The sequence below is a fragment of the Amphibalanus amphitrite genome, unplaced genomic scaffold (genome assembly GCF_019059575.1).
Source record: "Amphibalanus amphitrite isolate SeventyFive unplaced genomic scaffold, NRLGWU_Aamphi_draft 000533F_arrow, whole genome shotgun sequence".
Taxonomy (NCBI): domain Eukaryota; kingdom Metazoa; phylum Arthropoda; class Thecostraca; order Balanomorpha; family Balanidae; genus Amphibalanus; species Amphibalanus amphitrite.
In genome coordinates, this window is record NW_024882027.1 from 27,035 (window position 1) to 52,880 (window position 25,846).

General features: G+C 51.5%; 3 protein-coding genes and 1 long non-coding RNA gene across 5 annotated transcripts; 3 read left to right on the top strand and 1 right to left on the bottom strand.

Moving 5' to 3' along the window:
* The first annotated feature begins 79 nt into the window (after window positions 1-79).
* Window positions 80-1,053, top strand: LOC122393387. Its single transcript, XR_006258690.1, has 3 exons — window positions 80-221; window positions 527-635; window positions 900-1,053. It is a non-coding gene; the product is annotated as an uncharacterized LOC122393387 (long non-coding RNA).
* Window positions 1,054-1,226: 173 nt separating this feature from the next.
* On the top strand, window positions 1,227-3,908 carry LOC122393396 (synaptotagmin-16-like). The gene is made up of 4 exons (XM_043389350.1): window positions 1,227-1,250; window positions 1,605-1,768; window positions 3,307-3,448; window positions 3,575-3,908. Exons 1-4 carry the CDS (start codon window positions 1,227-1,229, stop codon window positions 3,770-3,772), a joined length of 528 nt encoding a protein of 175 aa, XP_043245285.1. The 3' UTR covers window positions 3,773-3,908.
* An 11,345-nt stretch (window positions 3,909-15,253) lies between these two features.
* Window positions 15,254-17,314, top strand: LOC122393389 (succinate dehydrogenase assembly factor 3, mitochondrial-like). 2 transcript variants are annotated; one of them, XM_043389336.1, is made up of 2 exons: window positions 15,254-15,472; window positions 16,613-17,314. In XM_043389336.1, the coding sequence occupies exon 2, from the start codon at window positions 16,646-16,648 to the stop codon at window positions 17,012-17,014; it is 369 nt and encodes a 122-aa protein (XP_043245271.1). In that variant the 5' UTR covers window positions 15,254-15,472; window positions 16,613-16,645; the 3' UTR covers window positions 17,015-17,314. The 2 variants fall into 2 exon arrangements, with proteins under 2 accessions (XP_043245271.1, XP_043245272.1); XM_043389337.1 differs by lacking the exon at window positions 15,254-15,472 and adding an exon at window positions 16,068-16,089.
* A 12-nt stretch (window positions 17,315-17,326) lies between these two features.
* On the bottom strand, window positions 17,327-25,305 carry LOC122393388 (NF-kappa-B inhibitor cactus-like). Its single transcript, XM_043389335.1, has 6 exons — window positions 24,760-25,305; window positions 22,740-22,845; window positions 21,807-22,062; window positions 19,067-19,155; window positions 18,560-18,808; window positions 17,327-17,809 (listed from the first exon to the last, which is right to left on the bottom strand). Exons 1-6 carry the CDS (start codon window positions 25,218-25,220, stop codon window positions 17,738-17,740), a joined length of 1,233 nt encoding a protein of 410 aa, XP_043245270.1. The 5' UTR covers window positions 25,221-25,305; the 3' UTR covers window positions 17,327-17,737.
* Window positions 25,306-25,846: the final 541 nt, after the last annotated feature.

Consider the following 25,846-nt stretch of genomic DNA (forward strand, 5'->3'; position numbering starts at 1 on the left):
CAATCGGATCCATTCACCGCGATATTTCACCAATCGCTCCCCACATCACGCTGTGACAGGGTCATCTGCTGCACGTGGATTCGGTCGGTAACGATGAACGCTGGAGCAGTGGTCAGTTGGAGGTCTCCGGGGCGTACGACCGGCTCAACAAGAAGCTCACTGTCAGGGTGGTCCAGGCCAGAGGCGTGCTGAGCAGTCGGGAGAGCCAAAGCTACACACAGGTAGGTACGGCGAATCACTAGGAGGTTAGGGTCATTTTTAATTGTCTTTAGGGCATACTTCTAAGATTTTAATCCGATTGATTTCAGATGCTTTTTAAAAACAACACTGGATATGAATGTCATCTTTTTTGCAAACTTTTCCTATGCATGTAAACTCCATGCTACACTTTATTATTTAATTTGTTCTTTGCTTACCATTAAAAAAAAAAAAACGCACATCCTTCAGCGAGTACCTAGAAGTTACCATGTTTGGATGCGTTGCGAGAGGGAAAGACCCTCGCCTCACGGCCGTTTGAACGCCTCAGGTGGAGCTAGCCCTGCTACCAGAGAAGAAACAGAGATTCCTGAGCGAACTGCAGTATGGCGATAACCCTCGCTTCAACCAGACCTTCGTGTTTGACAACATACAGCCAGGTAAACCACTACTCTATTTGCACTTTTATTGCGTAGGTTCCTCTCTATATTTTATATAAATTATTATCTACGAGTCATGCATTTAAATTTTATTGAACAGCTTAGTTCATCACAAAACTATGTTCGTGATTTTAACCATGACTTTCATTTATGCAGTGCATTCATTTGCATCCAACCTAGATTAATGTTGTTTTCCATATCAGTTTTCCACATAATATATTCAGCATAGTTATTAGTTACCCATGCAACTACCCGTCCCGACAGAGGCCCTGCGGGAGTCGGCGGTGCGGCTACGACTCCTGGCCAGTGACCGTCTGCGGCGGCACCAGACTCTGGGCGAGGCCGTTCTGCCCTGCACTCCGGAGAGATTGCAGCGCCATACCTCGATCTGGCTCTCTCTGAGGCCGCACGTCAACAGCGGGGTAAGAAGAATGGAGCTGACTCGGGCTGCAAGCCTCTCTGAGCTGATCAGTGATCAGAGTTAAAACGGAGTTAAAACGGCCGCACCAAACGCGGCTTACGTTTGAGTCTGGGTGTGTGGGGTGTGTGGCACTGCACTATTTTATGCATGTAATCTGAATTATAATGAACATGGAACGTGCAAAGTCTACAGGTGTGAGTGGGGTGAATAGTGTCCGTGATAGCTTACGAAAATGTTTCATTTATCTCCAGATGAGCTGCCTTTCACATCCAAGATAGGGTTATAAAAGGACATGCTCTGGCTCCTGTGCCACCAGTGTATCTATGTCTTATTCTCATGAAACAATGATATACTCGTATTGTTATTGCTCCCGTACCGCCTTAAATGTAACAGCCGGGCCACAAGCCTGCATCTGTATTGCGAGTAGGACTGTCCGCTTTCGTGAAAAGTTAGTAGAATAGGAGCTTTCGGCTGAAGTCAGTCGGTCTCTTTCACCGGTGAACCGTCGGCTGACAGTGTGCACTGAGCCCATTCTCTGGTGTTTCCAGCGGGCGGTGGGGCGCGGCAGCGGCGCCTCCAGTCCAGTGGTGACCAGTGCCGGCAGCGCTCGCACCCTGCCGCGCTGGGGCGCTCCCGGTCTGCTGCTGGGTCTGCAGTACAGCCGCACCACGGGCCGACTCGCCGCAGAGGTCGTCAAAGGATCACACTTCAGGTGGGAGGTCTCACGAGGCGGTCCCGTACCGATGCCACCCGTGTTGCTTGTCTTCTTTTTCGTTTTTATCTTATTATCTTTGACAGGCTATCCCGGCACCGCCTGGGCTATTTCCGTACCCACATCAGCCTGGGGGGGGGGGGTCGGATCCGACCCCCCCCCCTGTTATCTCGAGAACCAATGGTCGTATCGAGCCCCGCGAGGCGGCGTTCGAAAGGTCTCTACGAGACCTTCCCAAAGCACCTTCAAGATTTTAAGATTGAGGTCAACTTTCGGGTCAAGGTCAGGTCAAGGTCAAATTCAGGGGTTTTGCATGATTAGGCTTACGGACAGCGGAATCGATAGCTGCTGCTCGAAACTCACCACAAATGACCTCAAAGACATAGTGAAGGTACCATGTGCGTATAGGGGTCATACTAAGTACGGGTCAAGGTCAGGTCAGGTCACGAAAGGTCACGGTTTTCACTTTCTGCTACATGGGCGTGCGACACATGTTTTATGGCTTATTTTTCACGCCAAATCGATGGTAATGGTTATATGTGACCCCACGTCACTGTGCTGGTGATAAGTGTGCATTGAAAGCATAAAAAATCGTTTATACCATACATAACTAAACGAGGGCTAAGAAAAAAAGTCAATTTTTAAACTTTTTATTTTTGACATAAAAATACACTTTTCTAGACGAGCTTTGTCCCAGGAATCTAGTGGTGCCATTTGTTTTCACATGCGATGTTCAGAAGTGCCTCTAATTCGCGAAAATGCTTATGACGTCACCATGCCCTATGCATATTGGAGCTATTTTTTACAATTTGGGGGTCAAAAATCAAGATAGAAAGTTGAAATTTTAGACATCTAATGTTCTAATAGAGCTCTATACATATATTCCGGTTTTTTGGAAATTCTCAAAATTTTGGATTTTATTAGCTGTTTTCCAAAAAATATAGTTTTTTGAATTTTTAGGGGTGAAAAACGTATTTTATGGAAAATCCGAGATAGCCATTTTAAAGAACTCGTTGAGCTGCGTCTTTTGATGTCCTTAATTTGCAATTTGCTTAAAACCTCGATTTTTGGCGATTTTTTAAACATTTACCATTTTTTGACTGAAAACGCCTTGTAGTTACATCACAAATCGATATATCTCAGAAATTTTTGAAAATTTTCTTAAAAATTGCACAGGAGACGTCAAATTGATGGGGGAGAAGGTATGCGAAGTTTCAAGTTGATAGCGCAAGCGGTTCATGAGTTATTCAAGAAAAACGGAGGGGGGGTCGGATCCGACCCCCCAGGCGGTCGCGGGCTATTTAGGATGACACTGTATTGCTGACCTGGGAATTGGCATTACCTAAATCATAAAGCCCACTAAAGAACTATGTGATCTGTTTGCGACTGTGTTTGTCTGTTTTCTTTTCTTTTCTTCTTCTTTTTAGCTCCGCCTAATTTAGCCCTAAGAAAGTCGACATACTTGTAGCCTTTGTTTATGAACATCAACTAGCATGACCTGTAATAACCTCTGCCGTTGACCCGTTGACCGCTCGCAGGTCAAACTCTGGCAGCCGTGCGCCGGACACCTATGTTCGCTTACTTCTGGTGAGCAGCAGCGGCAGCGAACTGGCCAGTGGGAAAACCTCCGTTCGCAGGGCACAGATCAACCCGCTCTTCAGAGAGACTCTGATGTTCCAGGTGAGCCAGTGACGTCACTAGAAAGAGTGGAAAGAGTTGCTAGAAAGAGTAGAAAGCTGCAACATTTTGCTAAAATAATTATGTCTATAAGATGTCAGAGTGACAACAGAAGCGCCTTTCTTGCAGCTGCCGCTGTTTCAGTTTTCGGATGTCTCGCTCATAGTAAGTGTCTACAACAAGCGGACAATGCGCAAGCGGGACCTGATCGGATGGTTCGGACTGGGCCACAGCAGCACCAGCAGTGAAGAGCGCCGCCACTGGGCGGACGCCCGCGACGCCCAGGGTGTACAAATCTGTCGGTGGCATCTGCTCTCCGCGGAATGAATCAAAACGAGCCGTGCTAAATTATGGTGATATTTGTTTTTGTGTGATTTAAAGGTGACTCATTACGCTCAAAAAAGTATGTGTCTATTGGATGGTTAAAACGGTGCTGGTGTTTCTTCAGTGTTATTTACCAATTGTTAAAGGCTATGAAACTATTTCGTAGCTCAAAATGTCTGCGTCATTAATCGTGAATATTGTATGTGCCTGAGTTGATTTAAAAATTATATTATCTGTACTGTTAAAGTGACCATCCCACCTTAACCATTAGTTTTGAGTTGAGATAGCCAAATTGGTGGCCATGGCCTGAAAATACCGGTTTGGGCACTCACAAGATCGAAAAATACTTTAATTTGGAGATATGGAATTTCAAACTTACAGTTCTCGGATTCTAAGGGGCTAATGCATTGGAATGTCCCCTTAGAATTTGTGACGTCAGCGGAGATCTAACGATTTTTTAATCTTTTACTTAAACGTTTGGTAGCACGCGGTGGTATATGCTGCTTTGCGCGCAACAAATGCCTCACTTTCAAATAAAGTCGCTAGGAACAGCGGAGATCCCAAAAAGTAAACAAAAGTAAAAATCTAATATCTTGAAAACCGGTGAATATATTTTCGGTGAAATTTGGTAGATATTCGTTTTCACTCTCTCTGAACCGAGCGACATCACAGTCATGCCAATTCATTAACTTTTTGAAGGTGGGAGGGTCCCTTTAATTATTATACCATGTGTAGGTATTTGTGAATATGGAATGCATCACGATGTGGCTAACGTAGGTAATGGTATGCTGTGTGTTACGTCTAGTCGTAGTTATATTGCTGAGTATTATGTATTAGGGGAAGTTGGGCAATGCCGGAGTTGGGGCAAAGCCGAAATTCGAGATATTTCGAAAACCGTAACACATGGATGCCACCTGTCAGTGATGCTCTGAAGCTTAAGTGACTACAATTATCGCATGTTTGTTACGAGTCGTCATTCGGAATACTTCGACTGTGAGGGCGCCAAGAGCGTTTTCAAGGTACGTTTCCCTTGTACTACATGCGCCTTTGAAGCTGCATTTCTTACTCATTGTGCTACCGTTTGTCTAGCCAATTCGGTCAAGTAATCTTTAGCATGTCTTTGCATAAGTGTGCTGCCTATTTGAAATTTATACAGCACGTTGAAAAGTTATGGGCCTGCAAATGAAAGTATGGCAGGCTGGGTAATGCCGAAAACGTGCGATTACGCACGTGTTAAAAGCACGCTACGTGGACTTTACTGCTGTAGAATAGCAACGCGTATTTTTAGTCGCACAAATTACACTTTCAACCGACACAACGGCCTGTTACCTATAAGGAATGATTTACCTGGCATTTTCTTATTATATCACACAATTATAACTTCCAGTGTGCACCGCGTCCTCAAGCTCTTAAAACGCGTGTCAGCTTTGATGAATTCTGGATAAAGTTTGAGATAAAATGGCAAAATATCAATGTCGGCATTCCCCGTAGATTATTTCTCCCATTTTCGGCTTCCCCGCAGTCCGGGGCAACGCCGAAAAAGTCACTTCTTTGGTATTTTTAGTTTGTGCGCTTAACGGTATGCGAATTCATCAAATGCGCCTGGTATGTTTGAAAGGCAAAAGACTGGCCTCTCGAATGACGCCAACAAGAATAGCTTATGTTGTCTACCTTGCGTGCTACGGGCGTCAGAAAAAAAGTCTTCGGCGTTCCCCCAACTTCCCCTATAGTTAAGTTGCGTTGCTTCTCAGGTCCTCAGATTGTATATTATCAATACAATTGGTCACTTATTGTCGAATGTCGAGGGTACCGAACTGTTCGGTTAATTAACCAGCGCTGTTGCGGAGGGGTCGTTGTTACCGGCTTCCCATGAGATTTATCGCAAATATTTAAAAAAGGTTGCGTTTTTGCACAGGCCTTATAATGCACAATTTGTGCACATGATTCGAAATGTCAGATCTAGATCCTTCACCGTCAGGTCACCAGGCCACGATAACTGACCTAATTAAGGGGAATATTCAATACCTATGCCTACCACTTTCCTCAAATATCTTTTTTGTCATGTTTTTATGACATTTAAACACAGAATGATGAAAAAGGAAAATAAATTATATAAACGAAAGGAAATTGTAAAATATTTTCATTTGGGAAGAACTGTTTTCCATCTTGGCACAGGCTAAACAGTGTTTGCAGCGAAAGCTTAGTACGCGTTGACCACGAATCATATTGCGTAGCTCAAAACCTATTGCATGCTGATTAGCTGACGTCGGTCTCTGCCGGCTAGCTGCATTCTCTTGGCATTCTCGGCTTTCTTCCATAAGGCACCTCATTGATGCGTAAGGCAGGTAGGTAGGTAGGCCTACTGATCTCGGAACGAGAAATGGAATATCGTTGCATTGGGTGATCGTAGGGCCATAAAAACTCCTGATTTGTGCTGGTCTCATCTCAAGCTACAAATCTGCTATTCTAGTTTAACCCTCGCCCGTAAACGGTGTTTTGCCACCTTCGCCCATGCAGGGGGCATGGGCGACCCCCCCCCCTGGCGTTTGAAAACGGAGCGTCGTATAGCTTAGCGGAAAAGACCAACGGATTGCTCTCAACGAGCTCTCGCGATTGGTGGTATGTTTTTTGGTCCTAGGTCAACATTTGACCTACTTATGACCGGTCAAAGGTCAAATTTTCGGAAAAATCTAACTTTTTCAGATTTCCGCGCCGATTGCGGCAAAACGGTAAGAGATATCGACTTGAAACCTTCACTATCGTGATCCGTGATCAATTCTCTATCGTTTGGTGTGTATTTCGATGTCATAACTCTAAAAATGATGCGTTGGGAGCATCGGAAGTCTCCAAGGTCATTTGGGCATTGGGTCACGTCAGGCGTGTGACGTCACTGACCTGACCCTGACCCAAAATGAACTACAAGAAACAACCGACGATGCCTGAAATGGATAGCAAATTCGAATTCATGGCATCAAAATACCCCGAAAAGGCATACAAGTGCAAGAAGTCATTACAGGTCAACCGAGGCCACTGACCTTACCTTGACCTTTAGTAACCTTCAAAATGTCAACGGACATTGTGCCAATGTCAACTCAGCCAGTTGTGATTCTAAAGCAATCCATCAGTGTGTCAGGTCAGTCGGCATTTATACCAATGTGAAGCAATCTCCAATTTAGCGTAAATCTGGCCGGAGGTTGTTCCCTTTATGACGTCATAACTCCGTGACCTGACATGACCTTGACAAAAAAAATACCAAAAGTTGCGCAAAGGATGCCCCACAGGGTACTGAAAATTTGAGCAGGCTATCTGAAACGGTTCGGCGTGTAGCGAAGAACAACCTTAGGGGGGGGTGCACCCCCCCCCCCCTCCCCCTACATGGGCGAGGGTTAAAAGTCCATGTTGAATGAAACTGGTATACTTTCCTATTCCCCGGGCCCGGTTAGGACTCGGCGCCACCCGTGCCGGGCCGCGGTTGGGGCTGACTGATCCCCCCCCCCCCCCCCCCTGCGCCGTCTAAATTGAGCCCTGGGTAACGTAGTATCACGCGGTAAGCGACTTCGTAAAAAAAAAAAATCAGCAAAGGAACATAGGCGGCAGAACGGGGAGGGCACCGGGGCACCGTGCCCCTCTTTGATTTTGGCATTTTAACATTAGCCCTATGGGCGTTGCATGGAAAGAATGGGACCAAAAGTTGGCAGTGCCCCCCTGAAGGTGTTCTGCCGCTACTGCAAAGGAAGTCCGTCATTATTTGTCGGGTAAAAGTTTAGGTCACCAGGTCGGGTCAGGCCATGTCAGGTCAACCGGTAGGGGTCGTGACGGGTATTCGTAGTACCTGTCATCCGCCTCTGACAGCTTCGTAACATGTTACGAAGGCACCAAAACTACTTCGTAAATGTTCAAATGGTTGCTAAATTCGAATTCAGCTCCAAAAACTAGCCTATGAAACATGTAAAACTCGAAAAAGTGAACCGAGGTCACCAAAGGTCAATGACCTGACCTGACCTTCAGGTGACCTTGACACCCACCCTAATGCAAGGGAGCAACATCAAGTAACATTTTTAAATGTTTGAAACCACGAAAGCTTGCAAACGCGCGGCTAATGCGAGCCGACATACGCCGAATCGCGATTCCGGCCAAACATGGTCTCGGAAAAGAGGTCACAGGTCAAAGGTCATTTGGGTCAGGGTCATGAAATTTTTAGGGTAGGTGTAAAATTGATCAATGCTAGGGTCCTGAAAGTTTCGTCGTGATCAGCCGCTTTTTACGCGAGTTATTCGCGAAAAACCTTAGGGGGGTTGCATCACCCCTCCCCGGCCCCCCCCCCTCCCCCCCTGTACCGGCGGGCGGGACGGGGGGTGAGACTAAATCAGTGGTCGGCAGGTCACTCGGGGTTGTGCCCCCTTTTTAGGCGCCAGGCAGGGCCATTACCCCCACCTACCAGACCCCATTGCTGTCACAACCAAGTTTACTGAAATTCCATACCTTTCTGGAACTCTTTGGGTATTTCTGCATTTCCAATGCATCAAATTTAAAACATGACACTTCCTCTACAAAGCATTTAGTATATCCCATTTAACCCTCGTACATATAGAGGCGGCGGGTGGTTTTTCGTTAAACGCTCACGTAAAAGCCGTTGGATCACGACCAAATTGTACCCCCGGCCAATCATTTGCCCGGGAATTCCTGAGGCCAGTTTTACCAACAGAAAAATAGCCGCCTGCCGGAGTTTTTGCCTAAAAACCGCTTCACATACGTAAGCGCGATGAGCATGTAAGTGGATAGGGTTTTACCGTTTACGTTTACGTTTACGTAATCATTGGCTTCGGAGCGTAAGCGCGATGAGCATGTAAGTGGATAGGGCTTTACCGTTTACGCTCCGTATGTGAAGCGGTCTTAACCCGGCACCGCCTGGGCTATTTCCGTACCCACGACAGCCTGGGGGGGGGGGTCGGATCCGACCCCCCCCCCTGTTATCTCGAGAACCAATGGTCGTATCGAGCCCCGCGAGGCGGCGTTCGAAAGGTCTCTACGAGGCCTTCCCAAAGCACTCTTAAGATTTTAAGATTGAGGTCAAATTTCGGGTCAAGGTCAGGTCAAAGGTCAAATTCAGGGGTTTTGCATGAATCGGCTTACGGACAGCGGAATCGATAGCTGCTGCTCGAAACTCACCAAAAATGACCTCAAAGGCCTAGTGAAGGTACCATGTGCGTAAAGGGGTCATACTAGGTACAGGTCAAGGTCAGGTCAGGTCACGAAAGGTCACGGTTTTCACTTTCTGCTACATGGGCGTGCGGCACATGTTTTATGGCTTATTTTTCACGCCGAATCCGATGGTAATGGTTATATGTGACCCCAAGTCACTGTGCTGGTGATAAGTGTGCATTGAAAGCATAAAAAATCGTTTATACTATACATAACTAAACTAAAGCTAAGAAAAAAGGTCAATTTTTCAACTTTTTAATTTTGACATAAAAATGCATTTTCTAGACGAGCTTTGTCCCAGGAATCTAGTGGTGCCATTTGTTTTCACATGCGATGTTCAGAAGTGCCTCTAATTCACGAAAATGCTTATGACGTCACCATGCCCTATGCATGTTGGAGCTATTTTTTTACAATTTGGGGGTCAAAAATCAAGATAGAAAGTTGAAATTTGGGGGATCTAATGTTCTAATAGAGCTCTACAACATATATTCCGGTTTTTTGGAAATTCCAAAAATTTTGGATTTTATTAGCTGTTTTCTAAAAAATATAGTTTTTTGAATTTTTAGGGGTAAAAAACGCATTTTATGGAAAATCCGAGATAGCCATTTTAAAGAACTCGTTGAGCTGCATCTTTTGATGTCCTTAATTTACAATTTGCTTCAAACCCTGATTTTTGGCGATTTTTTAAACATTTACCACTTTTTGACTAAAAACGCCATGTAGTTACATCACTAAAATCGATATATCTAAAAAAAAATTGGAATTTTTTTCTTAAAAATCGCACAGGAGACGTCAAATTGATGGGGGAGAAGGTATGCCAAGTTTCAAGTAGATAGCGAAAGTGGTTCATGAGTTATTCAAGAAAAACGGAGGGGGGGGGGGTCGGATCCGACCCCCCCCCCCAGGCGGTCGCGGGTTAAGGCGAAAAATTCCGGCAGGCAGCTATTTTTCTGTCGGTTAAACTGGCCTCTGGACCCATAATGATCATTGGCTTATGAGCTTTTTCTGGAGGTCATCTTGAGCCATAAAATCTCACTTCAAGAAGTTATAGCGGGTCCCGATTTTCTCGACACTCGTCTTTGACCTCCGGAATGAGACGAAATGACCAAGGACCTTAAAAATGGGCAGCAGCGGCTTCCTATAGTCACGGGTAATACGCTCGTTTTTTTATGCACAGCTCCATCTCAGAGTCCGAGAGGCCGCGGGGGTCCGATCGACTCCTCCCCCTTACGTTAGCGGCTGTTGAAACGCCAACAGACGGGCGACGGTTAAAAATTGCAGCTGCTTTTGTACGACTGTACGGAACCGCGGTGGGATGGTGAGGCGAGCAGCTACGTGAAAATTGGTATCTTATCAATGTGTGCTGTGCCTTTGACCTGGGCTAATCTTTGAACCCTGGGATGCAACAGTCACGATGGTTCCATCAATGGAGCCCCTAACTCTAAAAAGATAGGTTTTCTCAGAATCCCTCATTACCCCCACCGAAAGGGTTCCATTACCCCCAAAGGGGGCATGCCCCACCATTTGCCGACCCCTGGACTAAATGCTTACTTCGAAATCTTAGCTGCGTTGCGGCATTGGCGGTTATGTGCGGCGTGTATGCCGCATGATTAGTAAGCGGCGACCACTAAATTAAAAACTCAATAGCTTTGACCTGTTTTCAATGGATAACACTGCATACCAAAAATGTCCATCGCTCTCGTCATAGGATATTTAGATTTAAATAACTAACTTATCTACATCATTGTTTTGAACCAAATTAATACTCAGCCGCGAACGTATAAGGTATAAGCCCTTGCCGTTTCGCTCCTGATCAAGCTAGAGCTTCGCGGAAAAAACGGGCGTGTTGCCCGTGACGAGAGAAAGCCGATGATACCCAATTTTAAGGTCCTAGGTCATCGGTTGACCTTCCAGGTCAGGTCAATGACCCAAAAGGCGGGAAAATTGGGACCTGTTAGAACGTCGTAGTGTGGCTGCTTTGGGGTTTTTCGGGGTGCTGATCACGAATATCATGCTAGTTTTGATCACAGATGATGTCTTCATTCATTTAGGCCAGGTCGGGTTAGGTCAGGTCAGGTCAACCAGTAGAGGTCCTGCCAGGTATTTGTAGTAGGTGTCAACCGCCTCTGACAGCCTCGTAACATGTTACGAAGGCACCAAAACTACTTTGTAAACGTTCATGTGGTTGCTTAATTCGAATTCAGCTCGAAAAAGCTGGCCTAGAAACATGTCAAACTCGAAAAAGTGAACCGAGGTCACCAAAGGTCAATGACCTGACCTGACCTTCAGGTGACCTTGACACCCACCCTAATGCATGGGGGCAACATCATATCACATGTTTGAACGCTTGAAACCACGAAAAGACTGCAAACGCGCTGCTAATGCGAGCCGACATACGCTGAATCGCGGTTCCGGCCAAACATGGTCTCGAAAAGTAGGTCACAGGTCAAAGGTCATTTGGGTCAGGGTCATGAAATTTTCAGAGTGGGTGTTAAATTGATCAATGCGAGGGTACTGAAAGTTTCGTCGCGATCAGCCGCTTTTTAAGCGAGTTATTTGCGAAAAACCGTAGGGGGGTTGCATCAACCCCCCCCCCCCCTGTGCGGGCGAGGTCATGTTTTGATAGCAAGACTGAAACAGACTTTTTTGGGTAGCCAGGAAATCGCATGCCAGAGCCTATTCAAATTCTTTTATCGGCCTTTATATGCACCAGTCGCATACAGGTACGGGATTTAGCATACGATTTCCAGACAATCGAAAGACTGTTTGGAGCCAACAAAGGAAGGAATGAGTGAGTTAAGTTGAAAGTATTAATTTGGTTCAAAATGATGATGTAGATATTAGCTAAATATCTTATGACGAGAGCGGTTGACATTTTTGGTATGCAGTGTTATTCATTGAGAACTGGTCGGAGCGTTTGAGTCTTTAATTTAGTGGTCGCCGCTTACTAATCATGCGGCATACACGCCGCACATAACCGCCAATGCCGCAACGCAGGTTAGATTTCGAAGTAAGCATTTAGTAGTTAGTAAGCATTTTGCCTGTCCCGTAGCTCAGTTGGTAGAGCATTGGACTCCCGGTAGTGAGAGCCCGGGTTCGAGACGCTCCGGCGCTCGACATTTGAGACTCCTGACGGGGATGGTCTGCGGTTGGTGGGAGCAGCCGCAGCCAGTTGAAGTCAGTTGAGTGGGACAGGCCGTGTCCGGCTTTGAAGGGCACGTTAAACTTTGGCATCTAAATTCTCCCGTTACCCGGAATTGCGCGATCGGACGGTAGGGGTCGGGGCCTACGCAACAAGCTCTGCTTAGCGTGGGCGCCGGCTCTGTCAATCCGTCCATTCAAACATTCGAGCTAAATTTATAAAAAAAAGCATTTAGTCCCACCCCGGGACGGGCCCGGAGTTTCTTATAGGTATCTTGGGGCTGGAGCTGGACCAAGGCTATAAACCGGCTGGACGGCTGGACATATGTATAGGTACTCTTGGCGGGACCACCGTGGGCGGGACCGCGGCAGCATGAGCGCTGCGAGTGCTGCTACGCGATCAGACTCGGCACTCGGCAGCCGATGCATCTGACCGCTGAGCTGGGATACTTATGGGGAGGGCAGAGGGAGGGAGGAGAAGATATGTGGTGGGCTGGTGACGGTGTATGGCAGGGGTCGGCAAATGGTGGGGCATGCCCCCTTTGGGGGTAATGGAACCCTTTCGGTGGGGGTAATGAGGGATTCTGAGAAAACCTATCTTTTTAGAGTTAGGGGCTCCATTGATGGAACCATCGTGACTGTTGCATCCCAGGGTTCAAAGATTAGCCCAGGTCAAAGGCACAGCACACATTGATAAGATACCAATTTTCACGTAGCTGCTCGCCTCACCATCCCACCGCGGTTCCGTACAGTCGTACAAAAGCAGCTGCAATTTTTAACCGTCGCCCGTCTGTTGGCGTTTCAACAGCCGCTAACGTAAGGGGGAGGAGTCGATCGGACCCCCGCGGCCTCTCGGACTCTGAGATGGAGCTGTGCATAAAAAAACGAGCGTATTACCCGTGACTATAGGAAGCCGCTGCTGCCCATTTTTAAGGTCCTTGGTCATTTCGTCTCATTCCGGAGGTCAAAGACGAGTGTCGAGAAAATCGGGACCCGCTATAACTTCTTGAAGTGAGATTTTATGGCTCAAGATGACCTCCAGAAAAAGCTCATAAGCCAATGATCATTATGGGTCCAGAGGCCAGTTTAACCGACAGAAAAATAGCTGCCTGCCGGAATTTTTCGCCTTAACCCGCGACCGCCTGGGGGGGGGGGTCGGATCCGACCCCCCCCCCTCCGTTTTTCTTGAATAACTCATGAACCACTTTCGCTATCTACTTGAAACTTGGCATACCTTCTCCCCCATCAATTTGACGTCTCCTGTGCGATTTTTAAGAAAAAAATTCCAATTTTTTTTTTTAGATATATCGATTTTAGTGATGTAACTACATGGCGTTTTTAGTCAAAAAGTGGTAAATGTTTAAAAAATCGCCAAAAATCAGGGTTTGAAGCAAATTGTAAATTAAGGACATCAAAAGACGCAGCTCAACGAGTTCTTTAAAATGGCTATCTCGGATTTTCCATAAAATGCGTTTTTTTACCCCTAAAAATTCAAAAAACTATATTTTTTAGAAAACAGCTAATAAAATCCAAAATTTTTGGAATTTCCAAAAAACCGGAATATATGTTGTAGAGCTCTATTAGAACATTAGATCCCCCAAATTTCAACTTTCTATCTTGATTTTTGACCCCCAAATTGTAAAAAAAAATAGCTCCAACATGCATAGGGCATGGTGACGTCATAAGCATTTTCGTGAATTAGAGGCACTTCTGAACATCGCATGTGAAAACAAATGGCACCACTAGATTCCTGGGACAAAGCTCGTCTAGAAAAGTGCATTTTTATGTCAAAATTAAAAAGTTGAAAAATTGACCTTTTTTCTTAGCTTTAGTTTAGTTATGTATAGTATAAACGATTTTTTATGCTTTCAATGCACACTTATCACCAGCACAGTGACTTGGGGTCACATATAACCATTACCATCGGATTCGGCGTGAAAAATAAGCCATAAAACATGTGCCGCACGCCCATGTAGCAGAAAGTGAAAACCGTGACCTTTCGTGACCTGACCTGACCTTGACCTGTACCTAGTATGACCCCTTTACGCACATGGTACCTTCACTAGGCCTTTGAGGTCATTTTTGGTGAGTTTCGAGCAGCAGCTATCGATTCCGCTGTCCGTAAGCCGATTCATGCAAAACCCCTGAATTTGACCTTTGACCTGACCTTGACCCGAAATTTGACCTCAATCTTAAAATCTTAAGAGTGCTTTGGGAAGGCCTCGTAGAGACCTTTCGAACGCCGCCTCGCGGGGCTCGATACGACCATTGGTTCTCGAGATAACAGGGGGGGGGTCGGATCCGACCCCCCCCCCCCCCCCCCCAGGCTGTCGTGGGTACGGAAATAGCCCAGGCGGTGCCGGGTTAAGACCGCTTCACATACGGAGCGTAAACGGTAAAGCCCTATCCACTTACATGCTCATCGCGCTTACGCTCCGAAGCCAATGATTACGTAAACGTAAACGTAAACGGTAAAACCCTATCCACTTACATGCTCATCGCGCTTACGTATGTGAAGCGGTTTTTAGGCAAAAACTCCGGCAGGCGGCTATTTTTCTGTTGGTAAAACTGGCCTCAGGAATTCCCGGGTAAATGATTGGCCGGGGGTACAATTTGGTCGTGATCCAACGGCTTTTACGTGAGCGTTTAACGAAAAACCACCCGCCGCCTCTATATGTACGAGGGTTAAATGGGATATACTAAATGCTTTGTAGAGGAAGTGTCATGTTTTAAATTTGATGCATTGGAAATGCAGAAATACCCAAAGAGTTCCAGAAAGGTATGGAATTTCAGTAAACTTGGTTGTGACAGCAATGGGGTCTGGTAGGTGGGGGTAATGGCCCTGCCTGGCGCCTAAAAAGGGGGCACAACCCCGAGTGACCTGCCGACCACTGGTGTATGGGGTGGGTGACGATTAGCACTGGGCTGGATACAACATTTGGACGTGATTTGGACAAGTTGGTCTTACCTTTGATCATGCCTATTTACCCAAGATTCCGTATTTACCTATACTGAAATGAAGTGGCGTCCGGTAAAATGTCAACTTCATCTGGTGAAGGTTTCTTTAGGTGAAGGCCAACTTTCCTTCATCTGGTAGTCTTTACTGGAAGCACAGATAAATGCGGTTATTGCGCTCTTCTTTCATAACTTTGTGTTCATTTCTAGCATCTTAGAACGCTAAAACATGCTGCTGCTGATTGCAGAAGGCTCTTTCTATGCTTTCGTTGGTCATTGATTACATAAGTGCCTCCGAATACTGATAAAAGAACATAAATCCACAGATGTCGAATTAGCACTGTGGCTATTGAGAAGAGGGTGGATTTGGGTCTATTGTGATTTTGGGCCGTGAATGAGGCCAAGGTAAGGCCTTGTCGCGTACAAATTAATTCCATTGTTGCAAAGCTCAGTCACTACGTTTCCATGACACACTCAAATCGATTTAGCGAAATTTCACGTGCGTTTTACTCGGAAACTATTTAGGTAGGTACCTTATGCAAAAAATGAGCGTATATATGGTTTTAACTTTTAGCTAGCACCTAATCCTATATTTACATTTTTACATTTTGCCTGTCCCGTAGCTCAGTTGGTAGAGCATCGGACTCCCGGTAGTGAGAGCCCGGGTTCGAGACGCTCCGGCGCTCGATATATGAGACTCCTGACGGGGATGGTCTGCGGTTGGTGGGAGCAGCCGCAGCCAGTTGAAGTCAGTTGAGTGGGACAGGCCGTGTCCGGCTTTGAAGGGCACGTTAAACTTTGGCATCTAAATTCTCCCGTTACCCGGAATTGCGCGATCGGACGGTAGGGGTCGGGGTCTACGCAACAAGCTCTGCTTAGCGTGGACTCCGGCTCTGTCAATCCGTCCATTCAAACATTCAAGCTAAATTTATAAAAAAAAATTGCTATGATGGAACAAATTTATTTTTCAAAATCGGCTTAACTTGTGCCATGGAAACGTAGCCAGTGATTCAAATTTCAAGGCAAGTGTTTGTTCATTACATCAAGATTGAGGCTGATTGATTTTGATTTGTTGCTAATTATCAAAGTTATGCATGCGTGAGGATTGAGTTTTGTTGGATTGCAATAGCATTGCATCATACATGTATACATCATACATTACATGTATCATGTAATGTTTGATTTGTGCATGTTTGCTATTTCCTTGTATTTTGCTGGGGCCCTCATCAAATGCAATACCTACCTAGTACCTATGCTTAGAGTTCGGTGATTTTTACACCACTGCAAGAAAGTTGTATTACTATGGCCATCTCATACTTGATGATCTTCATCACCATAATCACATTTATACATTTAGGAATAGACAAGGGGATAGGTACCTTCCTATCAACTTACACTTGATCATGTTTTCCCATAACCTCAATTGACCTAAATATCTTGCATCTCAACATTGAACCTTCAACTTTGTATGATTTCAATTTGTGTTAACGACCTACATTGTCACTGAGATGCTGATTGCTGAGGTTTAAATTGTATAATTTGCAGGGTCCTGCCGCAGTGGTCGGTGCTGGCCACATCATGGGGGTGCCCCAGACGCTGACCCACGTGCAGTCGGTGCGCATGTTGTACAAATCAGTGCTGCGACTGCACCGCGGTCTGCCCGCCGAACTGAAGGCCCTTGGCGACCAATACGTGCGCGATGAGTTTCGGCGACATCGGGACGCGCCTGCGCGCGAGGCCGGTCTGTTCCTCCAGGAGTGGGCCGGCTACGCGCTCAACCTGGCGCGCCAGCTGGGCGTGCGCGGTGTGAAGGGGGCGCGGCCGATCGGCACGCACATCTCCGAGGAGCAGCTGGACCATCTGCGGCCCGAGCAGCTGGTGCAGCTGTATGAACTGTTCCAGGAGACCCAGAACCCGTCGCGGCCACCGGACTCGGCCTCCGACTGACCCGGCGCCGGCCGAGCTCCGCTAGCCACCGCGTGGTCTGCTGGCCAAGGGACAGGACGTGTCGAAGAGCAGTGAATTCGAGTCTGCGTTGGTATGCCTGGGTGTGTGCAGGGCTCTAGACTTATGATAGATTGCAATATTTATTGGCCACCAAAGAAACGGTTTACACGTCAATTGGTTGGCAGATTTTCCCTCATTTTGAGTCTTGCCAATTTATACCGTGATGTGCATTGTAAGTGGGAAGATACCTACCTAGTACCTACCCACGCAGTTGATAAATAGAAATAGGATGTGACCATCGGCATCGTGAATGTTTTGGCTTCTACTAGAAGCACCAATCTACCACGCTCATGAGTCCTGATTCACTAGTTTTCGGCATGTTTCTGGCCCAAGATTTATGTGGTGGTGTGATTCCTCAGTTCGGCCTCCAAGAAACAGCCAATAACATACAACATGTATTAACATGGGACATGTCCACAAGTAACAGAGCCCACTACAAGTTTGACATCAAACATGAATTATTTACAAGTGATGATGACTATTTACAATGAGACAATGACAATATCGTTCAACAATGCGGTCCAGCGCCAGCGCACATTCTAGTCTTCTTTAAATACACCAGTCAAAATCGACTGGTGGCGCCCAAACGACATACCCTCCCCGTCCCTCCCGAATTGACCCCGTCGCGTCCCCGACCCCCCGGTTTCAGAACGATCCACTAGTTCATTGGGCTGCCACCAGGGGCTGGCCACGTAGTCGCAGCTCGCTGTAGACATCGTCGCCCTTCATCAGGCTCTGTAACAACAGAGAAATAAGACGTCAGACACGGTCACACCAAAAACCTGCCACTATTGTGTTGAATACACGCTAAACCATTCCAAAATTTCACACTAGGCCAGGTAACAAAACGAGCGCCCCTAGCTGTAGCAATAAGCGGCAAAGCTTCCTAATCCACCCGCCAGGTGGCCACCCATACCCGTGAGCGATTGATCCAGAAAGCCGGCCGGTTCGGGCGGCGGTTTGCCACTTCACCGCACCGAGGCGTCACGGCCACAGTCACTCAGCTATTTATAGCCAAACGATGGGACTGTGACGCTCGTGACGACTCGATTCAGAGGTAGCGCGTGACGCCAGTCGGCGAGTTGGGACAGTTCCCCGCCGCCGCCGCTACAGGCCGACCGACGCAGCCACTCCAATAACGGCGCCCGCCGGACCGTCGCCGGCGGTGCTTATTAGGCGGGGTTCCCCGACTCAGACAGCCCGTCCCTGAGAGCCGCGAGCGGCAGCGACAAAAAGGCGACTAATGAGGAGCGCGGCGGGGCGACGGGACTGGCCCGCACGCCCCGGGACTCCCAGAGACGACTCGAGTCTGAGTCCGGAGTCCCCGTCGCGACCCACCATCTACCCGCACCCTCTTCCTTCAAAGAACAATAAAAATCTCCACACCTCATTACCGCGACGGCCATTCCCCGTACGCACGTCCCTAATCAACACCTTGCGACATGGCTCTATCAACTTTTCCCGCCGAGCGACTCTAATTCTTACCTCAGACTCTGAGTCGGACGATGAGAGGTCCATCTCGGAGTCAGGCAGTGGCGACACTTGCGCGCCCAGGTGGAGCAGCAGCTCGGCCACGTCTCTCCTGCCGTTGAGCAGCGCCAGCTGGTAGCCGCTGAGACCGCCGTACGTGGGGATGTTCACCTCGGCCTTGCCCGCCTCGACCAGGAAGCGCAGCATCTCGATGTCGCCCATTTCAATGGCGAGGACGAGCGGGGTGCGGCCGCTCTTACCCTCCTGTAGGCGGAGAAAAATGGTGGTCAGATGGGGCGAGGGCGAGGGGTACGGTCATCGGGGTTTAGAATGTCGACCTAGAGTGCCAGAGGCCGATTTAGGTCCCCATACTGCAAACGATGCAGCTAGATGCGCAGTGGGCCGAGGGATCATTTAGGACTCTGTGCCCCCTCCGCCATCGTCGAGATGCATGCCGTCCCCAAACAAACAACCCGGCTACGCTACGCGGCGAGTGAACGTCGCACGGGTTTCAGTGCTTACCGTGATGTTCACGTTGCATCCGTGAATGATGAGGTGCGCCGTGATTTCACGGTCACGGGAAGCAACGGCGAGGTGGAGGCAGCTCAGACCTGCAACAAACGAAAAACGGAGTTAGAGCGCGCTGCAAGCAGGGTGATATTTCATCGGTTAGAACTAGTCGCGGTTTCTCTACATTCGTGTAGTGTTAATCGCGTGTCTGTCTATCGTTCATGACGGTTGATTGGCTGCGAATACTGTCGGAGTTCACCGCCCATTCGAGGCCAGGCCACGGCTCACATATCGAGAAGCGATACGGGCCCGGGTCTCTGTCGCGTCCTCAGCACCGGCCAATATTACGGATTTATGCGGTGTCACACGCCGCTGTCCGGCGGCCGAGCAGCGCCCCACCGATCTAGGTTCCCGAGCCGGTATCATAAGCCGGACCGACCGGTCCTGTCCTGTCCGGCGGAGGCAGATCGGGCCTCTGGCGGCGGGTCAGGCCTCTGGCGGCGGGTCAGGCCTTGGCCGCGGGTCAGGCGGCCTGACCAGCCCCTGGCTGTCCCCGCCGGGTTCGCTGCCAGCGCCAGTCACGAGTGGAGAACGGGCGCTGGCTCCCAGTCGCCACATTCCTCAGCCAGCTGGAAATCCCGGCCGGAGCACGACAGCCTGTCTCCACGGCCCGTCTCGGGCCCGCCCCCTGGCCGTTTTCCGGGCGAGGGGAGGGGGAAGGGTGCAGCTGCACCGGCCGGGGCAGGTGGTCACCCGGCCGCCGCCGCCACCGCTGCCGCCCGACAGGCTCGTTTTTACGTGTTGAAGGAAATCCCTGGCCGAGACCGACTCGTGATAGGTTTTCACTGACAGTGAGGACATGCCGTGATAGCCGAACGTGCCGGGCGCTGGCGTTCGTAGCGTGACCATCGTCCAACACGCTTCCGGAGCTGTCCCGAAGACGCCCAGCGTACGCGCACGAACCAGACTGCCGTGGAGGGGATATGATTTAAGCACATTCCAGGGGGCCCGCGGCAGTGCAATGGTCAGATTAGGGTCCGCCCGACACGCTGCTACGCCATAACATGCAATGGTATACAGGAACAAAATTGGTCAGAACCGGCGGATTCCGGCCCGTCACGGTTCAGTTTTCGGCTCGGAGCTGACGTTGGGGGAACTACCGACCGCTGTCCGATGACCTTATCACGGCCACACGACAGGCCAGGGGCGACCCCTGACCTCAGGCAGCGCCACAGGCTTCCGCCGCGGCTTTGTGTGTCGTCAAACGGTGGGGTCGGGTCGGTCCCGCCGACACCGACCTAGTCCCTCTGAGAACCACAATGACGCACGGCGGCGACCGCCTGGGACAGAACGTGACTGACTAACTGAGGAGGCCGGCCGGCCCTGACCGCCGGAGCTGGTGACTGGGCGCGCGTGCAGACTGATTCAGCCGCCGCCGTCGGTGGGCCGGCCGCGTATTTCGGGCACGCCCGCCGGCCGGCCGCTCCGATTTAGCGCAGCTGGCAACCGACGACTGGGAAAACCAGTTCAAAAATACGCGCCGCCGCCGACGCTGCGCGCGCGCCGACTACCAAATAAGGTCATGCGGCGGGCCCAGGCGCGTGCCAGCCGCGCGAGAGGGTAGCCCACGCGGCGCGGACCGCGCGGACTTCCCAGCGAGGCCGGCCACCCCGTCCGCCACCGCGCTGCCGCGTCACTGCGCGGCCCAACAAAGAGCAGTTCCGCCGCGGCGAACTGCGCACGGCGCGAAGTGCGGCGGCGGCCCATCCTCTCTCCTCAATCCTCCTCCCTCTGCCGGCTGTGCAGCCGCCACGGCCGCGGAGGGGAAGCCCCAGGCCGGGCTGTTCTCCGCCGCTCTCTCTGAAGGCACGCGTGGCCGCTCGCGCAATCCGGCGAGAGCCGGTAGCGTGGCCGGCCTCGTGACGGCCGTCCCGGCTGGCATCACGCTCCGCTGGTCGGCCGGCGGCGACGGCGAGGCCGGGGAACTCCCTCTGCCGCCGGCCGCGGAGCAGACCGATCAATAGTGGAGCCGCATCACAGCAGAGACCCGGCGCACAGCGTCCCGTAGGCCGCACAAAGGCAGCGGGCTATTCAGTCCCGTTCCAGCCAGACAGAGTCGCTCACCGCCTCACGGAAACCACAGACGGCCGCGTACTGGACTGGATGAGTCCGGATGAGCCTCTCGCGGGTCGTCGTGTTCGACCATTGGGTATTCTGGTGGGTGTCGCCGGTCGGTCGGGGCGCAGACGAGGCCGGTGTCGTCTGGATCGCACCGGGGCGGACCCGGCGACCGCCGGTTACCGCCCGGGCGGTCGGTATCGACCGCTAGCACACCAGACACCGTGTCGGCAGCCGCCTACTCGTCAACATGCCGTACCAGGAATCGGCTAAGTCCCTTTAACACAGCCGCGGGCGCTCGATACTGCGACCGACCGCCCCCGCCGGCCGCCCCACGGACCGCCGAGCCACCGGCACCAGTCGGTCTGTACAGAGCGGCTCTATTTTCGGCACGGCCGCCCTTCACTTCCGCCGAGTAGCACTGCTAACACAGCGGGGAATTTATGAGCCCCCTGTAACGCCTCTATTGTTAATGGATGTTTCACGTTCCACCAGCTGCAGCTGCAGTGTGTGGGGTCGGTACCACTGCCTACCGTCGCTTTACGTTGTGCACCGATCCCAACTATTCAAACATTCCACCCAGTGCAGTAGCTAACTCCCAATCCTCCCCGACTGCCCCGTTCGGCCCACCCACCTTGGTAGTTCCATTCGTCGAGCTGAGCGCAGGCCAGCGGCCTCGGCTGGCAGGTGTAGCGGCACGCCGCCTGGCGCATCTCGTTGGCCGTCACCGGCTCGGTCAGGTTGAGCACGCAGCCGCGGTCGCCGCGCTCGCAGGCCACATGAAGAGGCGTGTTGCCGTGCCGGTCGCGCAGAGTCGGGTCAGCACCGGCCACCAGCAGGTGTCGCACCAGCTCCGAGTCACCGGTCAGTGCCGCCAGGTGGAGCGGCGTCTGCGGACAGGTCAGGTCAGGTCAGAGGTCAGGTCACCGCGTGATCCCACTCGCTATCAGGCACGACGCCGGGGAATCCCCAGACGCCCATGTCGATAGGCAGACTTGTATCGGTAAGTAAGCAAGCTGTAATCGCAATATTCGACAGCTCAAGGTCTGTGGAACCTCCCTGTTCGATCCCTCCTGAGTGGGTGCTCACTGTTCAGCGCCCACCGTGTTTTCGATTCAGGATGAGTAGCCAGATTATGTGGCCGGGTTTATGTACTCGAGATTGTGTGATCAGGGCGGCCCGTTGTCCCCAGCCCGGGCGTTATCGTCAGGTAAATCGGACAGGGACCGTCCGGGTTTCGGGCGGGAACTCCCCGCGCCGCGCTCGGCCGCGGAGGTAACATCGGTAGGAAGGGGCCGGCGACCCGGCGACCAACGACCCATTCACCGGCGCGCAGCGCGCACCCGGATAAAGGGAGATTCTCATTATAAACGCTACAGTTTAATGATGTTCTGTCGTTGTTGATGCAGCTGATGACTTGATGAGCAGCTGGGGTGGGCATGAATAATGCACAAATCGGGCTCAGGGTCGCCCTGATAAGTAACACGTGTAGGCCAGACATCAGTCTTGCCCAGTGGTACGTGTAGGTACACAGGCCTGAGCTATCAGTATTCTTCGTTCGACTCACCTGTTGGTAGCTGTTCTTCAGGTTGAGGAAGCTCGGGTGGGGCACAAGCCGTATTAGCCAGATGGCCACCTTCCGGAGGCCGTAGATGATCGCCAGGTGAAGATGTCTGCGGAAGGAGAGGTCACAGGTCAGCTGGGGCTCGGAGCCGGTCAGCTGACGGGCGGCTCGTCACGTCCAGCCTGTTGTCAGGCGGGTTCAGACCCATTACGGGGGCCCAGCGGGGGTTAAACGAGCCATCAGCCGCCTGATGTTCACGGCGTGAGATCACCGGCCCGCCTGCAGACGGCGGCTGTGGCCGGGACATCACGACTGCACCGGACCGAGCCGGACCTGCAGCCGGGCCGCGCCGGAGCTGGGAGAGCGACCGGCCAGGACCGACCCGACCCGACTCTGAACGGACCGACAGGATCCGGAGCTCCGGCTGCGGACTGCCCGGCGCCGTGCCGCGTCACTCGCCGTGACCGCCGACCGGCCCAGCACGGCGTGCGCCGCTGGGTTTTCCCAGGCCGCCTCTCAACGTGCGAGCGACCACTTTCACGGCGGTCGGAATTTCCACCGCTGCTCTGCCCGGCCCTCCCGTTGCTCTGCCAGTCCACTCGGTCCTATCAACACTGGCCCGACGTGGGCCACGACCGACCGATATCGTTTATGGCATACGCCCACCGATCGCATGGTAACGCGCGAACGGCGGCCGTCTGATGATATGTAACTGTGTTTACTGTCTATCAATAAAGCCGCGTATGGGTATGATGACTCTGAGCGATGAGAGTTCTCGCTCCACAGTGCGGCGCGCCGGGCTTTTCCAGGGGAGCGGTCGCCTCAGCACCCCGGTCGGCGGATTCCGCGGTCGTCACGTATTTCCCGCGGATGAGCCGGCCCTCGGGGCCGACCGGACGGCGGCCATGACGACCCCGACCCGGCCACCAGCCGCTCGGAAATCCCCGTCGCCCGCTGACGAAACGCCCGTCAAGTGCAGCCGCCGTGCCGGCCCGCTCCACAGCGACGCACGGTGGGCCAGCGGGTAGGAATTTTGGCCAAACAGCGGGGCGCACGGTGGGTTGCCCACCGGCGCAGCTGGCCGCGGGCGCTCAGGGCCGCCCGGCCGCGCCCGGGCCGACCGGCAGCGGCGCGGCGGTGAGGCACGGTGCGCGGGTTTTCCGGTCCGCGCACGGCGTTTTTGCGGAGCGCGCCGGCCGGCCGCGCTGGGGCTGGCCCACTCGGCCGTTCCACACAGCGGGCGAGCCACGCCGTTCGCGGAGCGGCACACTCAGAGGCCAGGTGCTGGGGAGCGCCGGCCGTCGGCTGTTCTCAGTATGTACAGCACCAGTCACACCACAGCCGGGCGACGGCCGCAGTACGCACAGATGGCCCCGGCACACACAGCGCAATCGGCGCCCCGGGCGGCGTACGAATCGACCTTGGCACGCCCACACAAATCGATAACCGTCCCGCACTCGTATCGAGTGGCACCAATTCTTGGACACGAACTAACGGCGGTGAATAAATCATGCATGTCGGAATTCCGAATGTCAAGACGACGGTTGAATTGACTTGCACGCTAGCGCGAGCTCTTCTATAAATTACATTTGTTATCTGGCGATAATCGAAGTTTTTGAATTACACGAACAGTATAACTCGTGAATAACAGCATGATTGGAGATCGATTATCTCAATATTTTCTAGTGATTTAGGTAGGTACACCACGCCAGGTTTATCAGTAGGTAAACAAAACCAGCATAATAAATAGACAATAAGCGACACACAAGCAACAAGTAGAATGTAGATAGTCATGTAAGTTTGAAAGCTACAAATACCTAACATTTCTGACTCGAATCGATAAACATTCGCCAGACTACGAGCTGATGCCGATCCGTAAACACATACTGGAAATGTTTATAACCAGATCGGTACTTGGCATTAAATTATCTACAAATAACAAATTTATATCCCTGACTTTGGTGACCTTTCCCGCAGCCGCCCCGGAGTGCCCGACACCCCGAGTGCCCCCGGTGGGACTCACGTGTCGCCGTCGTCGTCTCCCTGGAAGGCCTCTCGCAGGGTGGTTACATAACGCTCCTGCCACAGCTCGCGCTCGCTCTCGCTCAGCTCCGACTTTTCGGCGAGCTCCAACTGACTGAGCTCTCCCGTCAGCCGGTCGGCCAGGTCGAGGCCGCTGTCGAGCCGCGACTCGCCGGCGGTGGCGGCCGCCTCCTTGGGACAGCGCGGGGCGGCCGGCTCCAGCGGGCCGCTGCTCAGGGAGCGCTGTGACAGACCCTCCTCCGAGAGGCAGCCCTGCGACAGGAAGCCAGAGTCGAGACCGCTGTCCAGCAGCGACTTGTTGTGATCCGACGGCTGCTGCTTGGCGCTCGCGAAGAAGCGGCTCGGCCTCGCGGCCGTGCCGCGGGTCACTGGGGCGCAGTCACTAACGGCTGAGGGGAGCGGCCCCTCGCCGCTGTCCACCATCCGACCTCTGTGCGACATGGTATCCACTCGCTAGTCACCACTGTTCTGCTCAGATCGCGTCCAGCAGCCCTCTCACACTGCAACTGCTGCCCGCCGACTGTCGCTGGCCGCCGGCCGGCCACCGTAGTGGTTCGCTGCCGCGCCGACCGCAGCGCCGCTGGCGGCCGGGGACGGAACCACCGTCCGGACAGAGTTGGAGAGGTGGAACGCCCCAGGGTATGGTCCGCCGAATCGCGGCAGGCTGCGGCGGCGCGGCGACCTCCGCGGGAAGTTGGGGGAAGTTTGTTGATTGCTGGCAGTGTGTCGCAGAAACAAGTACCTACCTCTGGGCTGCACTGCGTGACTAACACATTTTCTGCCCCCACTTATAAATCCCCATGCCACGTATATCGTTCGAAATAATGAAGTGTGGGATGTTTTGTGAAAAGGCCAGTGAATTTGCAATACTTTGAACTACGTCGGTCTACTTGGGAAATTAGGGGTGGGGAAGGGGTTTGGGTTCCGGGTTATATCCAAAATAATATGCAGCGTAATATGCTATACGTCACTTTATGGATAGGCAGTCGTCTTGAGCTGCAGCCTGCAAGCTTTGTTGAACATCGACGCCTCCCTTACAATCGTTTGCGTTAGCAAATATACCTACC